Genomic DNA, 22,784 nt, shown 5'->3' with positions numbered 1-22,784 from the left:
GTGATCCTCGTAATTGTGATTTGTGCTCGGGACTTGCATCCTGTGCAGTGACAACGCCTGGACTGGACTCCAAGCAGCCTTTAGGTATGTTTGAACTCTTTCCTTTCCTTTCTTTGCTTCTTTCTGTTTGTTATTTTTGTATAAATTAATTAATACCTCCCCCACCTGACTAAGAGGATAGATTCCAATCCTTGAAACATTGTGTTATACCTTTTCTAACTTATAACGATGACAAAAGTCCGAAATCCTGTTATCCTTTCATGCCTTCCATTGTTAATAACAAAGTTTAAACAAAGAAGTATGTAATATTAAAAATATATCGAAACATTGCTTGAATAAGTTGATACACTTACTCTTAACATATGGTTTAGTAAGAATTTTAAAAAAATTCCCAAAAATAATAAAAATTTCTGAAATAAAGACAGAAAGCACTAATAACAAAATTTAAAAACTAAAAAGATTCAACCAATGATAATGTAATATAATACTTACCGTTTGAACATATTCATTGCTCAGAAATCTTCCATTCATTTCCGAGCAGATAAGCTTGAATACCCTATTGAGGTAGTAAGCCGGCTTCCTGTTTGTGTACTGAATCTGACGTAACACCTGGAACAGATGAAATCGTTAAAGAAGCCGTTGGTTGGTTTTATGATGATCATGGAATAAAATTTGTGCCTCACTGTGATAACTACCGTAGTAATGATTTTTGGTTGAAATGTTGCGATTAAAATTTTGTTATCGTCGAAAAAATTTTAATTTTCTGTAAAAGAAGTGTTATCAAACCTGACATTGATAAACGGCAGCAGAATTCTCTGATTACTACTACTATTTTTACTCACTTGGTAGCTATTTGTAATCGGGAGGGGGGATAAACAGAGGGAGAGGTATATTTTGGTGGTGAAACAGTTGTCACACTTGTCTATTTATTGTGCAGGGCTGTGTTTAGACTATAATAAATCAATCAAGTAGTAATAGTTATATTATTCCCGGATTAATAATATATTTCTGGATATGTGAAGTGCATGGTTGATGAACGAGACAAGTTTTGCAGGGTTTTCTGTGAGAGGATTTGGATTCATGGTCGATTCAGAGGCAGATCTACAGACTTTTCATATCAGTTAACTTGGAATGGACAAAAATTATTTTGGCAGAGGTTTCCGAGTTGTCAGGAAATGGTGGTGGAATAGTTTTCAAAATTTTTAATTTTGGTGAGAGGGGTTTGAGGATTTTTAAACACTCTCATCAGGATCTTGTAGCTTGAATGATGATAATAAGAGATGTGTTCTAGGGGTTGTTTTCAGGCTGAGGGATTTCATTAGGCACGCAGAATGGAAACAATAAGTTGCACTAGGGTGGATATGCCGGAGAGGAAGTGATGTGTCGCTTGTCTATGGGTTTGATAAGGATATCAGTTTGAGAGAAACTGTCTTCAAGGAAAATTATTTCAGAGGTGTCGAGGACATTTTCAGGGTTTTCATTTGCATCACCTCACATCATGGAGATTACCAAAAGTGGAGCAATCACTAAAGTGCCACCTTTAATAAGTACGAATACTGTGACTTAGGTTGTTTACCCACCTCTTCATAGTTGTAAATGATATCACTTCCAGAAACTGTTGCACCATCTTTGCTGATTTTCGCAACGATGCCAAACTGGGTGAGCATGTTCTCCGGAAGTGTGAGACTTTCGTGGTCTGGGTTGAGGGACGGGTACACAGACACAATACAGGAGTCAAGTTTCTTCTGGATCACACTCATGGATTCTCCTGTAACAGACATGAACTGTAAAATAATACTCTAGTCAAAAAAGTAATAAAATATTTGTTTCCAATTGATTTAGTCAGTTAAAATTGTTTAAACCCTTCACGGTTGTGGAGTAATATTATGTTCATAGCAATTGCGAAAAAGTGTGTAACTGACATAATATTACATTCTTTGTTTAAAGTTTGCTATTGCGTATAATTAATATAATGTATTGTTCTTTTTTTATTCTATTGTCTGCTGAAATATAGTGCAAGAAGCATTTATAACGACAACCAAGTGTTGCGTAAGTAGTTCTGGTGTTTTCTACTCCTTGGTGTTCTGTCTTTACACCTTGGTGACTTCGCTGTAGTCACAGTGCAGACAGCTACAGTGTGTTGTTGTTGCATGTCGCCTGTCCTGGAGTATTTTATTGTTTTAATTCTAGTGTTTATTGAACCATGGAAATATCAAACACAAAAATAGTCAATTGGTTTCGTTTTTAGTTTAAACAAAGCCAATTCAAACAAAAACAATGTTCTGGTTACAATAGCTAAAAAATAATAAAAATTTGGAAAAAAAACATTAAATAATAACATTTTTTGCATTAACCCTTTGAGCCCCAGCCGCCGGTATATCGTCGGTAAATTTCACTGTCTAAAAACCCCAGGCCGACGATATTCCGGCGGTAAAAATAGTGCGAGAAACCCCAGCCGACGATATGTCGTCGGCATGATATAAGTTATTATAAATGGCTCTTAAGTGTTTAATTTTAGCGACACCAGTGGTTTTAGAACTTATAATTTTATTTTCATACATATACAATATGATTTCATGGTCAAATGTTACTAAATAATATTTACACTACTCCTAAAAAGAGAGTAAGAAGATCAGCTGTTACTAAGAACAACATCTGCATCTGCTATGACATTGTTTACGTTTAGTAGACTGTGCTGTGTTGTTCCACTTCTGTGTTTATTTTGATGTTCGTTACGTTTGTGTGAGTAGACAGTTATATTCGGTACTTTCAGTATGAAATATTGTTTTATTTTGTAAATAATGGGTGACTCAAACCGCTACTTTGGGATTATACCGACCACACTAGTATGAAGAACACAAACATTTAAATTTATAGAAACAAACATGATAGAACGAAAAAACAACTCTATAATTACAAAATTACAAACTTACAAGCATTTCCAGGTATTGTGATCGGTATTGTTGTCGCTGTTATCTTATCTTTCTCGAGAATCCCGATTACGACAGGCCGCGCAGCATCACATGATTTGCAAGGTACATAATTGCCTTTCCATTAAAATTCAATTTATATTTCTGATCAGCCCCTCTAGAATTTGATATTTTACTGATAGGTATTATCTCGAGGGATGTTTTTCTTTCGTTGACATCAGCGCGGGTGCTGCCGAAGCCCGCGCTGATGTCCGGAGGCACTCCCATTTTGGGTGGCGGAATGTGATCAAGAATAAAAACAAGTTTTGAATGTTTTTTCAATAATATTTGTTTTTGTTGAATTTTTGTGTTTGGAGAAATGTAGAGGTAAAACACGGAAGTACAAGAAAGCGACACGACTCAGCAATCACGTTATCTACTAGACCGCTCGACTTTGACCTCTGTCTGAGGATGGGGAGGGGTTTGCGATAAGACAATTCCTGTTTTATATTGACGAAATATTGTTTTACGCTAATCTAGTAATCAGTAGAAGCGAAATGTCAAATAACGATTCATGTCTGGGTGTGGTCGGTATAATCCCAAAGTACCCTCAAACCTAGCAGAACATTCAAGTGACATTGACAGACAATTGAATGTTGACTTTTCAGATGATGATTCAGTATTATCTGATATTTTTGACGATGATTGTGACCTTGATCCGATGTATGATCCTAAATAATGATAGTGACAATGGCAGAAATGTATTCCTATTTAGTGCTAAAGACTTAACACCTGAGATACCATCTACATCAGCTCAGAATAATGTTACACAACCTAGGCCTAGTACGTCACAGGTTTTGTGTCATTAAAAAAAATTTTACAAAATATTTATTATTGAACTAATCTGTCTGACATTTTTTTTGCATGTTTGCAATAACATGACAAATGAAATAAGATTATTTATTATTTCCCACAGGTTAATTGTGCCTAGTTTTATTTCTAAAAAATGTTAAATGTAACTTTTTTCTTTTTTTTAGTTTACACATATGCGTTATTTTACATATATAAATGTACATAAACATTTTTTAGCCCTTATTGAATTTTTAATTTGTAAAGTACTTTATTTCAAACATTTTAATGTATTATTTAGGCCATTAGCTAGTATATTAGTGATGGTATGATTTTTCAAATGAAATCGTACAAAATCACTGAAAAGGCCTTGGGGTTTTTAGACAGTTACTTGCAAAACTAGACTTGGTAAAAATTTTCACAAACTATATTTTTAGGTCCGGCGCTCAAAGGGTTAAAAAGAATACATCTAAAATTTACAAACAAATGAAGATATGTCCTCCTGGCCTGTGCCATCAGCTCTCCAACCTGTTGATGTGTTGGCATGCTACATAGAAACCTTAATGTCTTTGCTATTATCATTTTGTTTACAAATGGCACCAAAAAATGTATATATTAATTCTTATGGACAAATATATAAATATCTCACAACATTCTCACACTCCTCACCAAAAAAAGTAATTATGTTTCTTAGATTACTCCGGTAAATATAATCACCCTGTTTAAAGGGGGAAAGCGAGATATGAACAGAGTACTGTTCTTAAACCGATTTTAAAGTGCCCACACACTGCACCACCTCATGACCGTTTTGAAACTTATTGCACAGCCCCAAAGTTAAAATGTTGAATTATCGGAAGCCTGACTAATTCATTGTACCCTGCCTAATTTAAAAACCAAAACGATTGACCAAACAAGCTTACCGTGCTTCCACATCTTGCCGGAGGGCTGGACTGAAATGTGGAGGTCAGTGAAGACTCGGACACCGTTGCGGAAATCCTGGTAGTCTCTGGCCAGGTTGGTGGTGCCATTGATCTCTATGCTGGGCTGTTGCGGCTGCAGGACCATGATGTAACTCTCTACCGGCGGCACTTTGATTGGTCGGCCTCGATCACACCTGCACAACAGAGAGGAAACATTACAGTTTTCAGTTTGAACATTTAGGATACGAATAGCTAATCTAGCTTTATTTAATTTCAATATGAATAAAATTATAACCTGTACGTTAGAATTTAATGTTTCATGTGTGCGTATAATATGTGTATACATACTTGATTACTGTTTTGTGTAATTAATAATGATTATCTATCAATGAATTAATAATTATGTTTATAATGTTTTGTTATGATAAGGATATTTAAAATTATACTGACGAGTTACCTGCTCATTGTAGATCTTATCTACTACCATTATGTAATGTTACGTGTAATATATTTCTGATTCTGACATTTACTTCTCCCATAACAGGGTTTACATTAGTTTGAGGTCATTCTGGCCTTATCTGATAAAACTAATGTGATTTTTGCCACTTTGCCCAATAGATATGATAGACCAGACCTTAATGATGCTGTTAATAGGTGTGATTATGAGTGGTTAGAAGAGCGCCTTGTGTAAAAAAACTGAGGTACTGAAAATTTATTAGTGAAGTTTTTAGAAATTCACACTGATAAAAACGAAATTGAAAAGAACATATAAATAATATTTGTAAAAAATTATTTTGAATAACTTTCATTCTGGAAGTTGAAATCACTTGTACCTGAATATTATCTCAGAGTGGCACATTTTGGCATTTCCAATCCCACGTCTCATATAAATTCATTTTAGGGAAAATTCACCCCATATTCATGAAATTATTCTGATAACAAGTTAAAACCATAGAGGAGCTGGACCTTTGGAGCACTGTAGCCGAAGTTTAAATCTCTTAAAATATGTACAGTTGTCAAACTATACATGTTGTATGTTCTATTACACACAAAATATAATCTTCAACTTTTCAATCTTCGGCGGGATTTTCTGAACACAATATGAGAAGGAAGGCTACATTTGCCACGCCACGGCACTGATGGGGAGTAACAGGCAACTCTTTCAAAATTTAACACCATACATTTTTTAACAAGCTTCCATTTTAAAAATAAACCATTTGAATGGTTTACTAATTAACTTGTTCTACAATATTCATGAATTCTTTAGAGCACGAATGTACATATTGAATTTTGCTATGCAATAATTGTTTAAAGCATTTACCAATATTCAATTACAGGGTATAACTGGATTAGACTTAGTTATCTTGTAATTTGACATAGCTTATTCAAACGTTAAATGTTTCAATGGCAATAAATATTCTTGATTCTTGGAAGTATGGATCATCTGAACAGTCGACCTGAAACAAATGTTTAAAAATTTATCAACAGCATTGTAATGTACTCACATTACGACAGTGGAGAGGTGCAGGTTGCGGCGGCCTGGAGTTGGGAACTCTCGGGAGTTGCTGTAGCCTATTTTCTTCACCAACACCTCAAGATTTGTCTTATTGTCACCTTCAATGCTCAGCTCGGTCAAATCTGGAAATGCAATTATTATTTATAAAATAATATATTCAATAACTGAGAGGTTCACCAATACAGAAGCAGTTGTTTTGACACCCAAGGAAGCCCTGTATGGTCTCGGCTGATAAGAGGAGTTCACGAGTTATGTGATTTGCAAGCCAGATGGTGGTCAAGTATCAACGTAGCTAGTCTTTAAGACTGGACCTGTCTCAAAAGTACAACGTTGAAGCCATGTTGAGTTCTTGGTGATTTTAGATGTAACCTATTAACCCTTTTAACCCCGGCCATTAAATCAAGTGATGTGCCAGAAATCCCAAGCCATTTTCAGACAAAATGTAAGGGTTTTGTAAAAAATTCATAGCTCAGTTATTTTTTAAGATATTTAGGTAATTCTTTTTTTGTTTTACTTCTTTATACATGTAGCTTACACAAATATACAAATAAAATTATTATTTTGAAAGTAATTTTTTTTAAATGCATATACATATATAAAAAATAAATAAAAATGAAAAAATTTCAAGTTTGATCATGGAAACCATATAGATAAAAAAATATTTGACACAAAAATACCCATTTAATTTATGATATATTTAATCCTTAATAAAACGAAACAAAAATTATAGGCCTACCTTATTTACAAATTGAGTAACATCAATTTTTGTAAAGCCGTGTAAATTTTTTTTTGCCATTTCTGGGCAAGGCAATGTAACAAGACCTTTGAAATTCACAGTACTTAAAATAAACATAAAACCAAAGTTATTTCTGACAAAATAACTAAAACTGTTCATAATCTAAATTTTAAAAAAGTTTTAAAACAATATTTACATCACTACAAAATGTAAATTTTCAAGATATCCATCACTCAAATCGTCGTCACTAATCACATCCACACCATTTGCAACTAGGTTACTAATTATTGTATTTTCACTTAAGGGAGACTTTGAACGATGTCTTTTACTCATTTTGAAATAAAACAAATAATAAACTAAACTTTAACTGCCGTACTTTATACTGCTTTAACCTAAAACTGTGAAGAAAACGGAATATTCACAACCACGTGATATACAGCTGTCTGCAACAAGCGTGAGCAGTCAGTCGAGACGAACTGCAGTTGCTCAGTCATAGACTGACAAAATACGAAGTCAAACCATTACAAACTAATATATTTCGATGCAAAATATCTTTGTGCACAAGTCTGTGAAATTTCAAAGCATTTGGTGAAATAGGTGGCCAGTAAAGTAATAAAAAGTGCACGTCCGCACTATACGGACGTCGGGAGTTGACGCCATTTTTACGACGTCCGTATAGTACGGACGTCGGGGTTAAAAGGGTTAAGATATTTTTTGTTACGGATGATGGAAGATTTGAAACTACAATAGGATTTTGGACATTTTCCATTGTGACAAAAACACATGTTGTTATAACAACGATTAGATATATTCTAAACCATAAACCATCTCAGACCTCATGACTGCTTTGGTTCTTCACGATATTCTTACAAACCTCAGTTGGTGGAATAAAAATCACCAGAGCTGAAAAGGCTGTATAAAAATGTAAAAACCCTTTTAAAGTATATCAAAAAGTGTAACCTACATTAGGTTTGGAAAAATACAAATTGCATTAAAATTTGAATATAATCACATAAAATGATAGAGATTTTTGTACTGCAAAAAGTAGATGCAAGGCATAATTTACATTTTTGTAACTATCTATATGGTTACTTGATATTTCTGCTTCAAGTAACGCATATTAATATTTGTTTAACGGTCAATTGCACAAAAGATATTTTTTGCCAATTAATTGTAAACTACATTTATTGTATAGTTACCAAACTGACTGACACATCACAAAATCTTGAAAACCACAGAATGCATTTATATGAAATTTGGTACACAAGTTTTGTTTTATTTCTTAGATGCTCACTAGAAAACGGTTCTGAAATTGCAGCCTATCCGTAAAAATACACAAAAAACATTTTATCACATTGGGAGTAGTTAAAACATGATCATGTCCTTAAGGTTCACAAATATGTTCTATAAAGACGCTTAATCAACTTATTCATAACTAATAGAAATTCTCAAAAAATCTTATTATTATAACAATTTATAACATCAGAAAATCTGCTGAACAGATTTTATGTGACACATTGTTAACATGTTCGTGTTACCTACTACATGCTTGATAAGAAATGTTTTTGAAAACTTCACAGCTTAACCACGGAAATCTGTAATGTCTTTAATGAGGCACCTTACACTTTGAACACAAGTTCGTCTTACTTCTTAGGTACTCGCAAAGAAACCAAAGCTATCATTATACAAGTAATTTATATAAATAGGATTACAAGGATTACACGAAGACTGCTGCTCTTTCTAGACTAATTCACACTCATTGATCACCTCTTTCATGTAACATCTGAGTACTAAACTCTAACAAAACCAAGTTGGAAATGTCTGAGAGATTGACTGACCGCTGTTGGTGAGCAGTTCCATGCCAGGCTCCAGCAGCTCCATGGCAGGGACCTCCAGACTCTCCTTGCACTTGTGCAGACACGCCAGCACTGCAGGCTTCTCCAGCTTGTTGAGCAGTACGCTGAGACCGGCCAAGTAGCCGTTGAGGTGGTGCTTCATCTTGTTCTCCGAGCCCTGCCAGCACGCGCCCACTGTCAGCGTTGTGTTGATTCCCTTGGTAGGGTGCAGTGGCCAGTCGTCTATGATCTCAGGATTCTTCTTCTCATTTTTAAACAGAGTTCCGTCCACATACAGCTGCACTTCCGGGAAGCGAACCAAAACCGCGTAGTGATGCCATTCATTGTCACACACCTACACAAACAACAATAAATACAATGTTAGTGTAATTATTGTTGCAGATTTTAAATACTGTTGTACTAATTGATGCATTAACGCTAGAGAGGTTTGGATTTGTGGCTATAACTGATGATTCGTGGTTGTAGAAACATTAAGTATTAGGAAAATATTTCTAACAAGTAGACAACGTATTCAAGTATTGGTATACCTGAGGTAGCTTCCACCTCCACTCTGCAGGACGGAAAATGTTAAGGTCACCCTCGGAAAAGTCTCGTCTCAGCAATAAAATCAATCTGCAGTTGCGTACAAACCAGGCGTAATGGTGGCGGTTCATTTCTGGAAAAGTATAAATAACTTTACTAAAAAAATCTATAATAGTATAAAAATGTTGGACATACTAAAAAATATTATATATACACTGAGGACTAAGATCAGTCAAAAGGGCATTGCAGTAATATGATTTTAAAGCAAAAAGTCAAAAAGTTTATCTTATACATGATGAAATCAAAAAGATCTATTTAAATTGTAAATTTCTTTTCTAATAGTATATAGATTTTTCAGTATGATAGTGTTAAAAATAATTGGAATCAATGACATTACAACATTGCAATACTAATGATATAAATATATAAAATGAATTTTTTTTCTCATTCAAATACATGTAAATATCGGTAAGTACCTAGTAAATACCAGTATATAACAATACGCAGCTTAAAGAAAAAAATATACCAATACAAAAAGCAGAAAATTTTGCACTATGGTGGGAGTCATCATCGACTTCTAAATGACAAACTTAGCAGCAATCCCAAGTTATACAATAACAGTATAGCTATGATAGACTAGTAATACAAACAAAACATATTGATTAGAAAAATCCAACCGCTTTTAATTAAAAAAAAAACATACATTTACAAAAAAAATTCATATTTTTACTGAACAACTAAATATAAATTTTCAGTGTGTTTAACACTTTTACTCAATAACCAAAACTTTAACCTTTTTCAAATCTATTGATGAATTTATTAATTTTAGAATTCATAGTAGATAATGTGTATACATTTACTAATCAAGTGGATGGTAAAATATCTTTACGTCATTATCTATTTTCACGTATAAACGTCAAGCTTTTGAATATTTTCGATATCGTTTAGCACTTAATACCCTTTTTATCAACACAAATTAATGATGTACCAGAACGTAAGTACTCCCCAAAGAGTTAAATAACACAAAACCTGCATCAATATTTCAGCTAATAAATTATAGGTAACAATCATAATAAAACAAATTGGCATCAAAATAATTGATTACAATCAACCTCATAACTTAGTTAACGTGAGGTGTTCACACAATATTCTCCCTTTCCCTGTCCAAGACTATTCTTTATCACCCACATCAGAGATGCTGGCGGACTGTTTATAGCCAGTCATTACCATTTGTATGGTTTACAAAAGGTTATTCATAGTCCGAGGTTGAAAGATTCAAGTTATAACAAAACTCACTGTGGTCGTCGGCACTGCACAAGATGTGTTCCTTGGTGTGCTTGTCCAGGTCTGCGTGGGCCTTGTGCTTGAGCCAAGTGGCGATGGTGAAGGTGCGAGCGAGGCCGTGGTCTAGCACTTCGCTGGGCACTGACACGGCCGAGGTGCTGCCGTCAAACTCGAACATCTGGTCGCTCTCGTGGCCCTCGTCTGTGGCAAGAGACTTGGTCCACTCCAGTCCAGACCCTGGCGTCGGCAACAGGTCCACACTCTCACTGCTCGCTCCTGTTAACAGTTACATGTTGGCAGGTCTTGTATTCACAAGTTCACGACGATGGCTTATTTCTGGACTCTTACTTGTGTCGAATTTTTTAACTAGAAAATTAACTTACCTTAAAAATTAAGCAATCGTTCATCCGACAGAGTACATGATAGTGTGAGATATTTATTTAAGCGCAGAATCAAATTTAACAAAACAACAAGACAGACAAGCAATAAAAATATAATAAGGAAATGCATAGCAACGTGTTCCACATCGGTTGCATGACACGCTTTATGAAAGCCTGTTATGGACCCAACAGCAGTTTTGATCGTGTGTACCCTCGGGGGTGCACGCCATTGTAAACATGATAAATAATTAAACTAAAGGTTGTAGATATACTTTGGACAACAAATTGTATTGACATTAGCTTGCAAAGGAAAAACTTAATTACATTTAAAAGAATTAAATGTTAAAACTAAATTAGCAATAAGCATTCAATTGTAACGGTCACTGCCATCTGATGCCTATCTAACCTTAATATTAACTGTACACGGTAGTCTGAGGTGTTTATTTAAGCACGGGATCAAATGTAACAAACCACCAAGTCAGTGAAACAATAAAAACACAATAAGCAACGTGTACCACAACGGGCACACGACACGCTTTACGAAATCCGGGTATGTACCCAACAGCAGTTGTGAAAGATCGTGTGTACCTGAGAGGTAAGTTGTTGTGAACATGTTAAAATAATGAAACGAAAGGTTTTTGATATCCTTTGGAACACAAATCGTATTGACACCAGCTTGCAAAAGGAATTATTCAAGTACATTTAAAATAATGAAATGTTAAAACTAAATCGGCAATAAGGAATCAATTTTAACAGTCACTGCCAATGTGATGCATATCTATACTTGATATTAATCGCACAAAAAGTATGTATCTAATATGGTATTACCACAAAGTTTGCGCTGACTCTGCACGGAGTAGGTGTCACGGTCACAGCCCTTGCCGATGTGGGAGGTGGCCAGGGTGAGCTTGGTCTGCACCGAGTGCACTGCACACGGCACGTCACACAACTTCAGCTGAGCCGTTGGGAACAGGTCCTCCCTACCTGAGCCAGGGGCGTAGTCCACACGTTCAGGGATACCTGCACAAGTGGTAAAACATGTTTCTGAAACCTGCCAATGCTGTTACAACATTGGATTTTTAAAATGTGATATTGATAGTCTTCACGGAGTGGTTACTTTAACATAAAACTGAGCCAACACTAAAATTACAGAGTAGGAACTGTTTCAAATATTAATTCACTACATCAGCCCCCAGTTTTTCTCTCGAGTTCATCGGGCAGATATATTTTCAAATGATTAAGGACACAGACATCATAAATATTTCTAAGCACATCAGATGATTATATTTTTAAACAATGTAAAACACAGTCATGTTCAAAACTTGTTGTTGCAGTTCATTCTTTGGAGAAATCCAAAGAGAATTGCTAAGTAACTGTAACTGACTTGTTTAAACTAAGAAATATACGAGATTTTTTATACACTTCTTGAGATCTGCCAAAATTCCATGTTGTAGAAACGGACTACTTATTATTAAGTACATATAAGTGTTCACAGCTTAAGTGAAACTATCTCGAGTTTTTCACCTCATAAACACAATGTTGAACCTTAACTAAATTTTCATTATACAATTAGGGCAGATGTCTTATGTCTTACTTTAAAAATATGATTAATATTAATCTAAATATTTTTTTTTGGAAATTTTATAGTCTAAGAATATTTAAGCAATAAATTACACATATGTTTGAGTTTTTCTAAATATCTATTGGTTTATGACTTTACTGATAAAACACTTAAAAAAATCAAGCTTTTAACACGTTCGCTACCGAGCGCCGCATATGTGCGGCGCCGGCGGTCATTCCGATAGACTATCGGTAAAATACGGATCTTTACTAGAAGACTGAGAATAATGTGTGTGACTTTCCACCACAGACCACAAGAAATTTTAATTTAAATTCATATAATACATTTTAAAATAACCTTAATTTAACATACCTTTGTGATTCTACAGGTTTTTAAAATGTTTTGAGCCTTTTTACGGCGCCGCAGATGTGCGGCGCTCGGTCCATTGGCATTAAAAAACTCTAGGTTTTTTTGAGAACCAAGCGCGATGACAATGCATATATTCACATTTATTGTAAGTTCAAGGCAATATTTTATAAAGTAAAGCTAAGTTTGATGGTAAGTGGTATCTTTCCTCAGACAGATATCTATATGCACTTCCTATTACAAAAGTGTAGAACATTTCTAGTGAAAAGAACAAAGGCAAAAAATACCAAACTTTTTACAATATAAAGCATAGGCTATAATTGGACAATAAATTGTATAAAGTAGGCGACACTGTTACAAATGTGTACATTTTACAAAAGTAATGTTATTAGCCCTATTACGCCCAAATTAATACTAAACTGACAATTAGTTTATGCATCTCATAAATTGTTTGGGCCTACTTTTCCTGAAATTTGTTGAAACAAATTGCATACATAGGCCAATTAGTTGTTGTTGTCTTTGTCCTTGCAAACAGAACAAGCGTAGAAAGTGTCCTTTCTCTTCTGTTGTTCAACTCGGCAAATTTTGCATCTCAGTCTTTTTTTGAACTTTTACGGGTAAGTGACCTCCCTGAGGAGCTAGCACGGAAAGGACGTTGCACTTGTTCCACTTGAATAAAAATGTTTTAATTATCACGTCTCCCTAAAGCTGAGGTATGTCATCTTGCCACTTAGCTTCGAAAAGATGTAAGGCACTGTTCCAGAGTGCGATATCCATGAGATGAAAGAATATCTTCATATACCAGCGTAGGGATTTCCTTGGACTGGAATAGTAAGATAGCATTTGATCGCTTTTGTCAATGCCGCCCATTCCTTTGTTATAAGCTACGATCATAGAAGGCTTCTTCGTAACTGTTCCTCTTTTGTTTGTGGTGTCTGTCATGTCAGGCCCATGTGCTGTAGAAATACTTAGCACATTACGTTTGTCCCGCCATTTCATGACGGTTACTTCGCTTTTTTGCCGGCTGATAAATTCACCCCTCTTCAAGTTAGCCTGAATAACTTCTTGTGGGTTACCTGACCTGCCAGCTTGCAGGGTTCCACATATGTTGGTTTGGTTTTTTGAACAGGTCTTCAGCTAGCTCAACGCTATTGTAAAAAATTGTCTAAGTAGACAACATGGCCTTTGTGAAGAAAGTTTTGCATTAGTTTCATCACCACCTCATATGTGTGACCCTTTCCTTGGGTGTTGTAAGGTTCCTTTGCCTTCATAAATGATTACGTTTAGAATGAATCCATCTGATGTACATAGTTCATACAATTTAACTCCGTATTTGTGAGCCTTGTTTTTTTATGTACTGCCAGAATGATAACCTTCCCCGAAACAAAACCATCGCTTCATCGAGGGACAGTGATTTTCCGTGGTTTGTAAGTATCGTTAAAATTTTGTAAGAGGTGATGTAACACTTGGCTAATTTTGTGCATTCTGCCATCAGTAGGATCTGTTTCAGAATCATAAAAAACAATAAACATTGTAGAATGGTTTCATATCTATTGCGAGACATTGTATTGCTAAATATGGTATGTCCGTATAATGGGTCATTTGACCAATAGTGTTTCAGTGTGGAAAAAAGCCTAAATTGCCCATATAAGCATGGTTAGGCCTAAGAACTTTTTTTAGTTCATCTTTGGTAACATTGACCCATTTGTTAAGAAGTGAATATTTAGGAAGAGGGTTTCCTCGGTAGACTACAGCTCGTTTGTTCGTCCAATGGGACAATTTTTATCTAGAAGACAATCGTCAAAAAATGCTGCTAAAAACTTCTACTGGATCATTAGTTTGTAGGTTGATTTGCTCCCTACCTGTAAATTTCAAACACGAGTGGATGATTGTTTGTATCTTTCAGATACCTTGCACATTATCGTAACGGTCATGAACAGCGTTGACAACAAACTGTACATTAGGATCGAGATTTATTACGTTACCTTCATTATTATTACAGCCATCAACTAGTTCCATGTGAACATCTTCTTGCACATAAGGCAATTCTACTTCACCTTCAACATCATCACCATTTTCGTTTATCTCACCGAACTTGATTCACTATCAGAACAATCAGAGGGAATATAATCACTCTCACCTCCTGAAGAAAAACAAACTAGATTCACTGTCACTCAGAAAACGATCGATTTCACTGTTTGTGCTAATAAACGATCTATCTCTGTTACGCTTCATTGTCAAGATAAACAAATAAACAACTCACAAACACAGTTTGGCGACTACAAACATTGAGGTTAGGCCTGTTTTGGTGTTTTTAATGTAAAACATATGGTAGTTTAGTCAGCTGTTGTATGACGTCACTAATTGTCAGATCCACAGACCAAATGCCTCACATATGCGGCAGACATCCCTGTAGGACTGTTTACGAAATGATCAAGGCTTTAAAATAGACTGCTACTTTTTGTCAACTATTGCATTATAGGAGAACAGCGCCGCAAATGTGCGGCGGCACAGTCTATTTTAATGAGACTAAGCGCCGCAAATGTGCGGCGGCAGTCTATCGGTGGAATCCAGCCGCCGCACAATTGCGGCGCCTCTTAGTCTATATTTATGGAAGATTTTTAACATTGTGGTAGTGAATGTGTTAAAATGTATATTGATTATCTCTTTAAAATGAGAAATCTCCCATAAATATACAGTTAAGATCAAGGCATAAAGGCGTTTTGATTTTAACACCCTTCTTATATGTTTTAAATTAAGATAGTACAACTGGCTTTTAAGCACAGTATGGACAATTGCCAATAATAAGAAAAATAAAACATGTTTAATATGTAACTTGCACATAACTTTAAAATACAAATTTCAAACCGAAACAGTTTTGCTAGATTTTTACAATAACTGCACGGAATAAGATTAAAATTAAATTGATTATTACCGTTACATTTTTTTCATGTTTTACATATATTCATGATCACAACTTATTGTGAATATACAGCCAACATTAAATGCTTTATCCAGTAGCTCGTTCTGTGATCTGACCGTAAAGTGAGTTAGGTCTAAATAAAGAACACAAACTGGACTTAAAACACGTGTAACACAACAAACAAAGTAAATAAAGGTGCACCAATGTACATATCAGATAGAGACAATGGGTGTATGTGTTATTTCAAGCTATTCTGGACTTAATCCACGTAAATACGGAGCCAAGCTAATTCCTGTAATCTATCTTATGATAAAGATTTGCAGCATTTTCTTATTTCTTTAGGAAACTGGTGATAACCAGTTTCCTTTTGTGCACAAAATTCTACTGTAAAAAATTGATATAGTTTACAACGATTTTTGTAACCTTTTGCGTAACCTACATTTTTGCTAGGTCATGAAAACCGATCAAATTTACCATGACAATATAACTAAATGTTAATAAGTTAACTGTTCGCCAATCCATTATTTGGAACCCGTTTTCCTTATCGGTCCATTTCATTTTAAGATGTAACTAAAAAAAAGGATTATTTCATATTCTGCTAAACTGAAGATTATTTTTTTATGAATCAAAAAGATATATTAGTGTTAAATAAAACACACATTACTTTGTCTTTTAAAAGTATTTTTCATGAAAGAAATACACAAGTTTTGAACATATTTTGAACCAAAATAATACAGAGTGTATGTATTATTCAACTTATAAAGTTGAATAATATGAATAATATAATAATAATATTTGAGTTCTACAAAATGTTTTATACTGATCAATTTCAGATTTTTAAAAACTAGACACTAGCTAAATCTGCCAATAAATAACCCCTAGATCGATACAGTTAATGCATAGGAAACCAGTGATATAAAGTTAATCTGAACTGATTTCCCATAATAATATTTATTTTGCTGTAGTATCTGATTAAAATAATAATAAAATCCTCTAAGTGAGAAATTATAACGAGATAAAATAAATAAATAAATAAATAAATCTTTATTTGTCGTTCGAATTCTTACAATCATTGACAATGTCATATTGCAGCCTAGGGCATGGTCAAAATAAAACAATTTTATCAAAATAATTTAAACTTAAACTAACATACAAAAAAGAAAAAACAGTGCTTTAGTAGCATAAATTAGTCAGTGAAGGTTAATTTAAAATAAACTAGGCCTAGATATATAAATTAAATAGTAAATAAACAATTGTCAAAATTTACATATAAAAAATTATTATATATCTAAAATGTAATGTTTTTTAATTCTAAAAACTCGTCTAAACTATAGAAAGGGTGTTTCAAAAGCCAACTATAAAAGAGCTTAGTGAAGGTTTTATGTGGATACTTATTTTACCAGAGGTTCCAAAAAATTATAGATTTTCAGGGATGTTACCATGTGACTATTTAAGGTTTTACTGAGGCGGTGATAACCAATTGCAGCATTGTTTTTAGTTCTAGTATTGTATGAATGAATTTCGTTATTAAATTTTAAAAAATTTTGGATTTTTTAGAATATAGTTAATTAAATCAATATATATAGATTGATAACCGTTTGAATCTCTAACAGAATAAAAAGTGGTTTACAATGTTCCAGCGGTTTGAGAATTAGTCATTAGTCATTAGCTTTTTTTTGAAGAATTAAGATGTCTTCAGTTCCTGAGCAGTTGCCCCAAAATATCAAACCATATCGAAAAAACTGCTTGGAAATATGCAAAATAGCAGTCCTCACATAGTTTTTTAGGAACAGCACTCTTAAGGCGACTTAACAGGTAAATAACTCTAGAAAGCCTTTTGCTTATATATTCTGTATGTTGGTTCCAGTTTAGTTGGTTATCTATATACATTCCTAAAAAATTTTATATTGGAGCTAAAACTGTTATCAAGAGGGGCCAAATATGGTTTCAAGCTAAAAATTATATTTTGTGTCTTTTCTTCATTTAATAGAAATCCATTAGATCGAAACCACTGGGAAGCACCTATTAAGGTTTCATCTGAAAAATTTTGAGAGTTCTCCAATGTTATTTGCAATGTTAATAAAAGTTGTATCAATCAGCGTAAAGTATTGTTTTAGCTGTCACTGAGAAAGGTAGATCATTTATACTGATTAAAAAATAGAAGTGGTCCAAGGACAGAGCCCTATGGGGACACCATATTTTACTGTTATGTCCTTGGACCTTACCCCATTGATGGTAACTATCTGTTGTCGATCATGTAAATAAGACTTGAAAAATTTCAATGTAGGATCTGAAAACCCGTAATAATTTAGCTTTGTGATAAGATCACAATGGTTAACACAATCAAAGGCTTTGCTAAAGGTCACAGAAGGTGACCTGAGCAAAAGCCTTATTTTCAAATACCTGATTAATTTGTCTAATCAAATCATCTATTGCATCAACAGTAGATTTAGTCTTTCTAAAACCAAATTGAGATGCATTTAAAAGATAATTGCTCTCCAAGAAATCAACAATCTGTTCGTAGACCAGCGTTTCAATTAGTTTTGATAGGACTGGAAACAACAGAAATGGGACGATAGCTCCCAGGCTCATCCTTCGGACCCTTTTTATATATTGGGCAAATTCTGGAAAACTTTAAGTTGTCTAGGAAACACCCCCTCTTTTAGTAATTGGTTGATACAGGTTGCTAGAGGATTTACCAAACTTAAAGCTATTTTTTTTTAATAAGTTATTTGACATATCGTAAAAATCAAGGCTGTCAGAATTTTTCATTTTTTTAATGGCTTTCAAAACGTTCTCTGGAGTTATATTTTTCCAAGAAAAGTACTGGTTGGACACAATAGCTGGCAAGCAACTCATGACTTTGAACATTATTTACAGATGATTCTATGTTTCGTTTAACTTCATTTACAGAATTTACAAAATAATTATTGAAAGTATCAGGATCAATGTTGGTTTTTGAAATTATTAACTTGAACATTATTATTTTTTATAATATGCCAAGCCGATTTGCATTTATTACTACTACTTGCTCTATATAATTACATTACTAGCTAAGTTTTGCTTCTTTGATGGACTTTTTATACTGATATTTTAATTCGTTATACCTATCTCTTAAGGAAACATTTTGATTATGATGGTACAAATGATACTATTATTACAAATCAAATCAAATAATTTATTGTCAGGACACTACAATAGTGTATAACAACGTCAACAAGTTTACACACAATTTACTTATTGCATATAGATTATGTTTACATAGTCTCTTACCACCATGCACCATGCTTTTAACCCTTAAAGTCTCTATGTCCACCTAGGAAGTAACCGAAATATGCAAAAAGAGTTAACTTTTGACTACACGGATGTCAGGTAACATGCAGGAAGAGCCAGTGTCCAACTCCATGGACGAGTAAACAAAAATCAATTAAAAGTCCGCAAAACAGATTAATCCTACAAAGTCTTTGATGCTTGTTCATGTAATGGTAAGATCTTTCCACAAGTCATTTTGTACAGTGCATTATCACCATAATAGTGGCGGAGAGAATAAAAATTAATACAAGAGACAGTAAACATTCGAGTTATTTTGTTTGTTATTTAGCCTTATGCTTACCTTTTTGGGCAGATCAACTGTAGATTATTTTGATCACCTACAATTAATTTCTAATTTAGTGTGTTTAGAGCAAACTATAGTTTTATTTACAATAGAGGCTTAACCGCCATGTTCCTGTATTCATGGCGACATCCGGGTGCGGGGCTTTGTTATATACTACCCTCCCCTCCCCCACCCCAGCGTGTTGAGTATTTTCCCCATTTTTAGTTTTGAACATAACGTTATTTAGTATAATAAATTGAGTAAACAATTAACAATGTTTACAAAGATCTCAAATAATGTCAACCAAGAGTTGGCAAGGTGTAAAATAAATAATTATTTTACCATATTACCACAATCACACAACTTAACATCGGAAAACACCTTGTAAAATATCATCGTAACTATTTCCGAACTAGTGTACAATACAAAGCACGTAGCGGCCAAGTAGTTTGAGTAAAGTCCACAAGATAGCACCACCAACTAGAAAGTTATCTTCTAGACATTTCTAACAAAATAGAACACAAGTAACAAATACAATATAACAGCTGATACAAAACAAAAATAAAACAGCTGATACAATGAAAACGAGTATACACGGGTGTGGCAGCTGTTTACAAAACTAGAGTTGCACGATATATCTTGGGCGTGGTGGTTAAAGGATTAAATTAACATTTTGAACAATTTCACTAGGTGGTAGGCCTTCTCTTGTGATTATCAGAAAACAGTGTTGGTACCCAAAGAACACAAACTTGTGGTAATCTAGTTTTTCTGTTACTGTCTTGTGTATTAAAAAGGCTCTGTGAAATTCTTAGGAAAATGATTGGAAAGTTCTGAAATTGTGAAGGACAGTCCTCACAAACTTTTTTATTCACTTTGTTCAGACAGTTATCACTGACAAGAGAAAGCATACCACTCCTTTGTTCATCGTGAATGTTTTCCTTCCATTTTTTAAAAATCGTACCCATTTATGGACAACACATAGTATGAAAATGTCATGAATTAAGAACTGTGTATTCTACCACTCAGCTCAAAGCCACATTTATCTCATGGACCCTGAGCTATTGAATCTGTAAAAGTTCTATTGATCGAATGTCGACGGTCATTAAAACGTATACAGGAGCTTCACTAACTTAAGTAAATAACAATCAACATGTTCAAAGTAACATATTGCAGTTAAAATAAATAATATATAATTACAGGGTCTGTCCGGAAAGTAATAGGACTGATTTTCATTCACCGAGACTGTACTTCGGAGTGTGTGCGCACCGATTGGATTCGGTAGAGGGCGTTCCTAGCTAACGAACAAGCGGCTGGTCAGTTGTCTCCGAGCACTTCACAAGTCACAAAGTCAGGATAGGCATTTTCACGTGACATGTTTCTGCGAGTGGTGCAAGCCGAAAAGCAGCGTTCGTTAGAGAAGAGGTACACGATTAGAGTCAGTGTGAAATTCGGTATAATCAAGAAGGCTTACCCAGATGTTACTTTAGGAAGAAGTGGTGTGTTTCGGTGGCACTAGGCCTTTTTGGAGGGCCGGGAAGAGGTCGCTGATGAAGACCGTGTTGGAAGACCTTCGACTTCGAAAAACACCGACAATGTGACTTGTGTGCGCAAAGTTTTGAACTCAGACCGTCGACTAAGTATTCGTTTAATTGCCCCGATGTTACATTTACCAAAATCTGTGGTTCATGAAATTGTGACGGAGCATTTGAACATGCGCAAAGTGTGTGCGAAGATGGTCGCAAAAGTGCTCACTGGCGACCAGAAATTGCGGCTCACACCGTTCTTTCTTGTGAACAGCTACCTGACCAAGACCGGCATCCCAACTCTTCCACGGCAGCCCTACAGCCCAGATGTCGTCCCCCCAGACTTTTTTTTTGTTTCCTCGCCTGAAAAGGCAAGCATTTTGAGACGACAGAGGGAATCCAAGCAGCTTGCACCGCGGCTCTCAAGGCAATTACGGAGAATGCCTTCTGTGACGCCTTCAATGCTTGGAAATCGCGCTGGCAGCGTTGCATCGACGCAGAAGGAGCCTATTTTGAAAGTTTTTAAAGAATTGTAACGATTTGCTCAATACATTTTTTTTAATCGACTCAGTCCTATTACTTTCCGGACAAACCCTGTATATCTGCCATTATATCCAATTTTAAATTAAACCCATTTTACTTAATACTGTGCACAAGTACACCTGATGTTTCGAAAATAGAAGAAAAGGAAAGATGTTACTAGGTACCTAATGCTAGTAATTTTAGTTAAATTGAAACACTTTTACCTGTGTACTTAGATTTTAATAAAAAATATTAATGACAACTTTAATTAATGTTTCAATACAAAAAGTATGTTATAATTTATTATTACTTCACTTTCATTTAAAGAATTTCAAGAAATCAAGAGACAGAATCAATGTTTTCCATCCTGTGTTTGTATTAAAAAATATTAGTTCCACAAGACTCCCTACTATAGAATAATCTGAACCTACAGTTTTTTGGACCAAGCGATGATCCAGGCCAGATAAAAAAACCTGATATTACTGTGTGATACATGGTCTCAAGATAGTGATTTGACAGATAAATTATGTTTCTGTACTCACTATCTGCCAGCTTTATTACAATAGTGATACACCGCAGTGAAGACACTATTCTTAAGTAAGTAATAGCAGTAAGTATCAAAAGTCTGTCTCAGAATCATATAAATTAACACTTTATTCATACATATAATAGTTTATTTTTAACAGGCTTTCTTGGTTTGTTTAAACTATTGACAAAGATATCTTATATTTGATCTAATCTGCTTCTTGAAATGTCCATGAACTTAGCTACATACTTTGAATATGATACATGATATGATTTACTAAATACTAACCCAACATTATATTTAATCAAATTCCAGATTTTGACATTTCAAGTAACAATTAGCGACAATTGAAGCAAAAAATGTACCCTCGTGGCAAAAAAACCCACACCAATCAAAAAGCAACAGGCATCCCAAAAAAACAAATACAGTTGCACAGAATTTATCACCCACAAAAATGATTATTTTTACCGTTTTCCATGCAATCATAGGATATTTGAATGATTTTACAGTTTCACCTTCTGGACATTTTACCTGAACAGATTATGTATGAAAAATCAATGCGTGACATTCTTCAAAAGCACAATGCAGAATACACACATCCCATAAAATAATGCTCATAGTGGCCACACTCAAATTAATGTTTATATACGTACACCAAAAATACTCATAGACAACGTCCACGAGTTATCCACGTTTGTGATGGAAGCAATTTTCAAACTCTGGAATCACAATTTCATCGTGTAACTACCATTACTCTAGTTCTCCAGAGATTTTAATGTTAAAATTTAGAAATCAG

General features: G+C 34.5%; 1 protein-coding gene across 1 annotated transcript in view; it reads right to left on the bottom strand.

Moving 5' to 3' along the window:
- The window catches only part of LOC124363221 (calsyntenin-1-like), a 55,251-nt gene that overhangs the window by 6,837 nt on the left and 25,630 nt on the right, over positions 1-22,784 (bottom strand). The window contains exons 6-13 of the mRNA XM_046818385.1: positions 11,801-11,992; positions 10,605-10,868; positions 9,314-9,441; positions 8,769-9,120; positions 6,184-6,316; positions 4,679-4,872; positions 1,581-1,768; positions 493-609 (exon numbers count right to left, since the gene is read on the bottom strand). Coding sequence (XP_046674341.1) covers positions 493-609; positions 1,581-1,768; positions 4,679-4,872; positions 6,184-6,316; positions 8,769-9,120; positions 9,314-9,441; positions 10,605-10,868; positions 11,801-11,992 — 1,568 coding nt within the window. The remainder of the gene's footprint in view (positions 1-492; positions 610-1,580; positions 1,769-4,678; positions 4,873-6,183; positions 6,317-8,768; positions 9,121-9,313; positions 9,442-10,604; positions 10,869-11,800; positions 11,993-22,784) is intronic.

The sequence above is a fragment of the Homalodisca vitripennis genome, chromosome 5 (assembly GCF_021130785.1).
Source record: "Homalodisca vitripennis isolate AUS2020 chromosome 5, UT_GWSS_2.1, whole genome shotgun sequence".
Lineage (NCBI taxonomy): Eukaryota > Metazoa > Arthropoda > Insecta > Hemiptera > Cicadellidae > Homalodisca > Homalodisca vitripennis.
The sequence above is the reverse complement of the archived record's forward strand: the minus strand, read 5'-3'. Positions and strand labels throughout refer to the sequence as shown.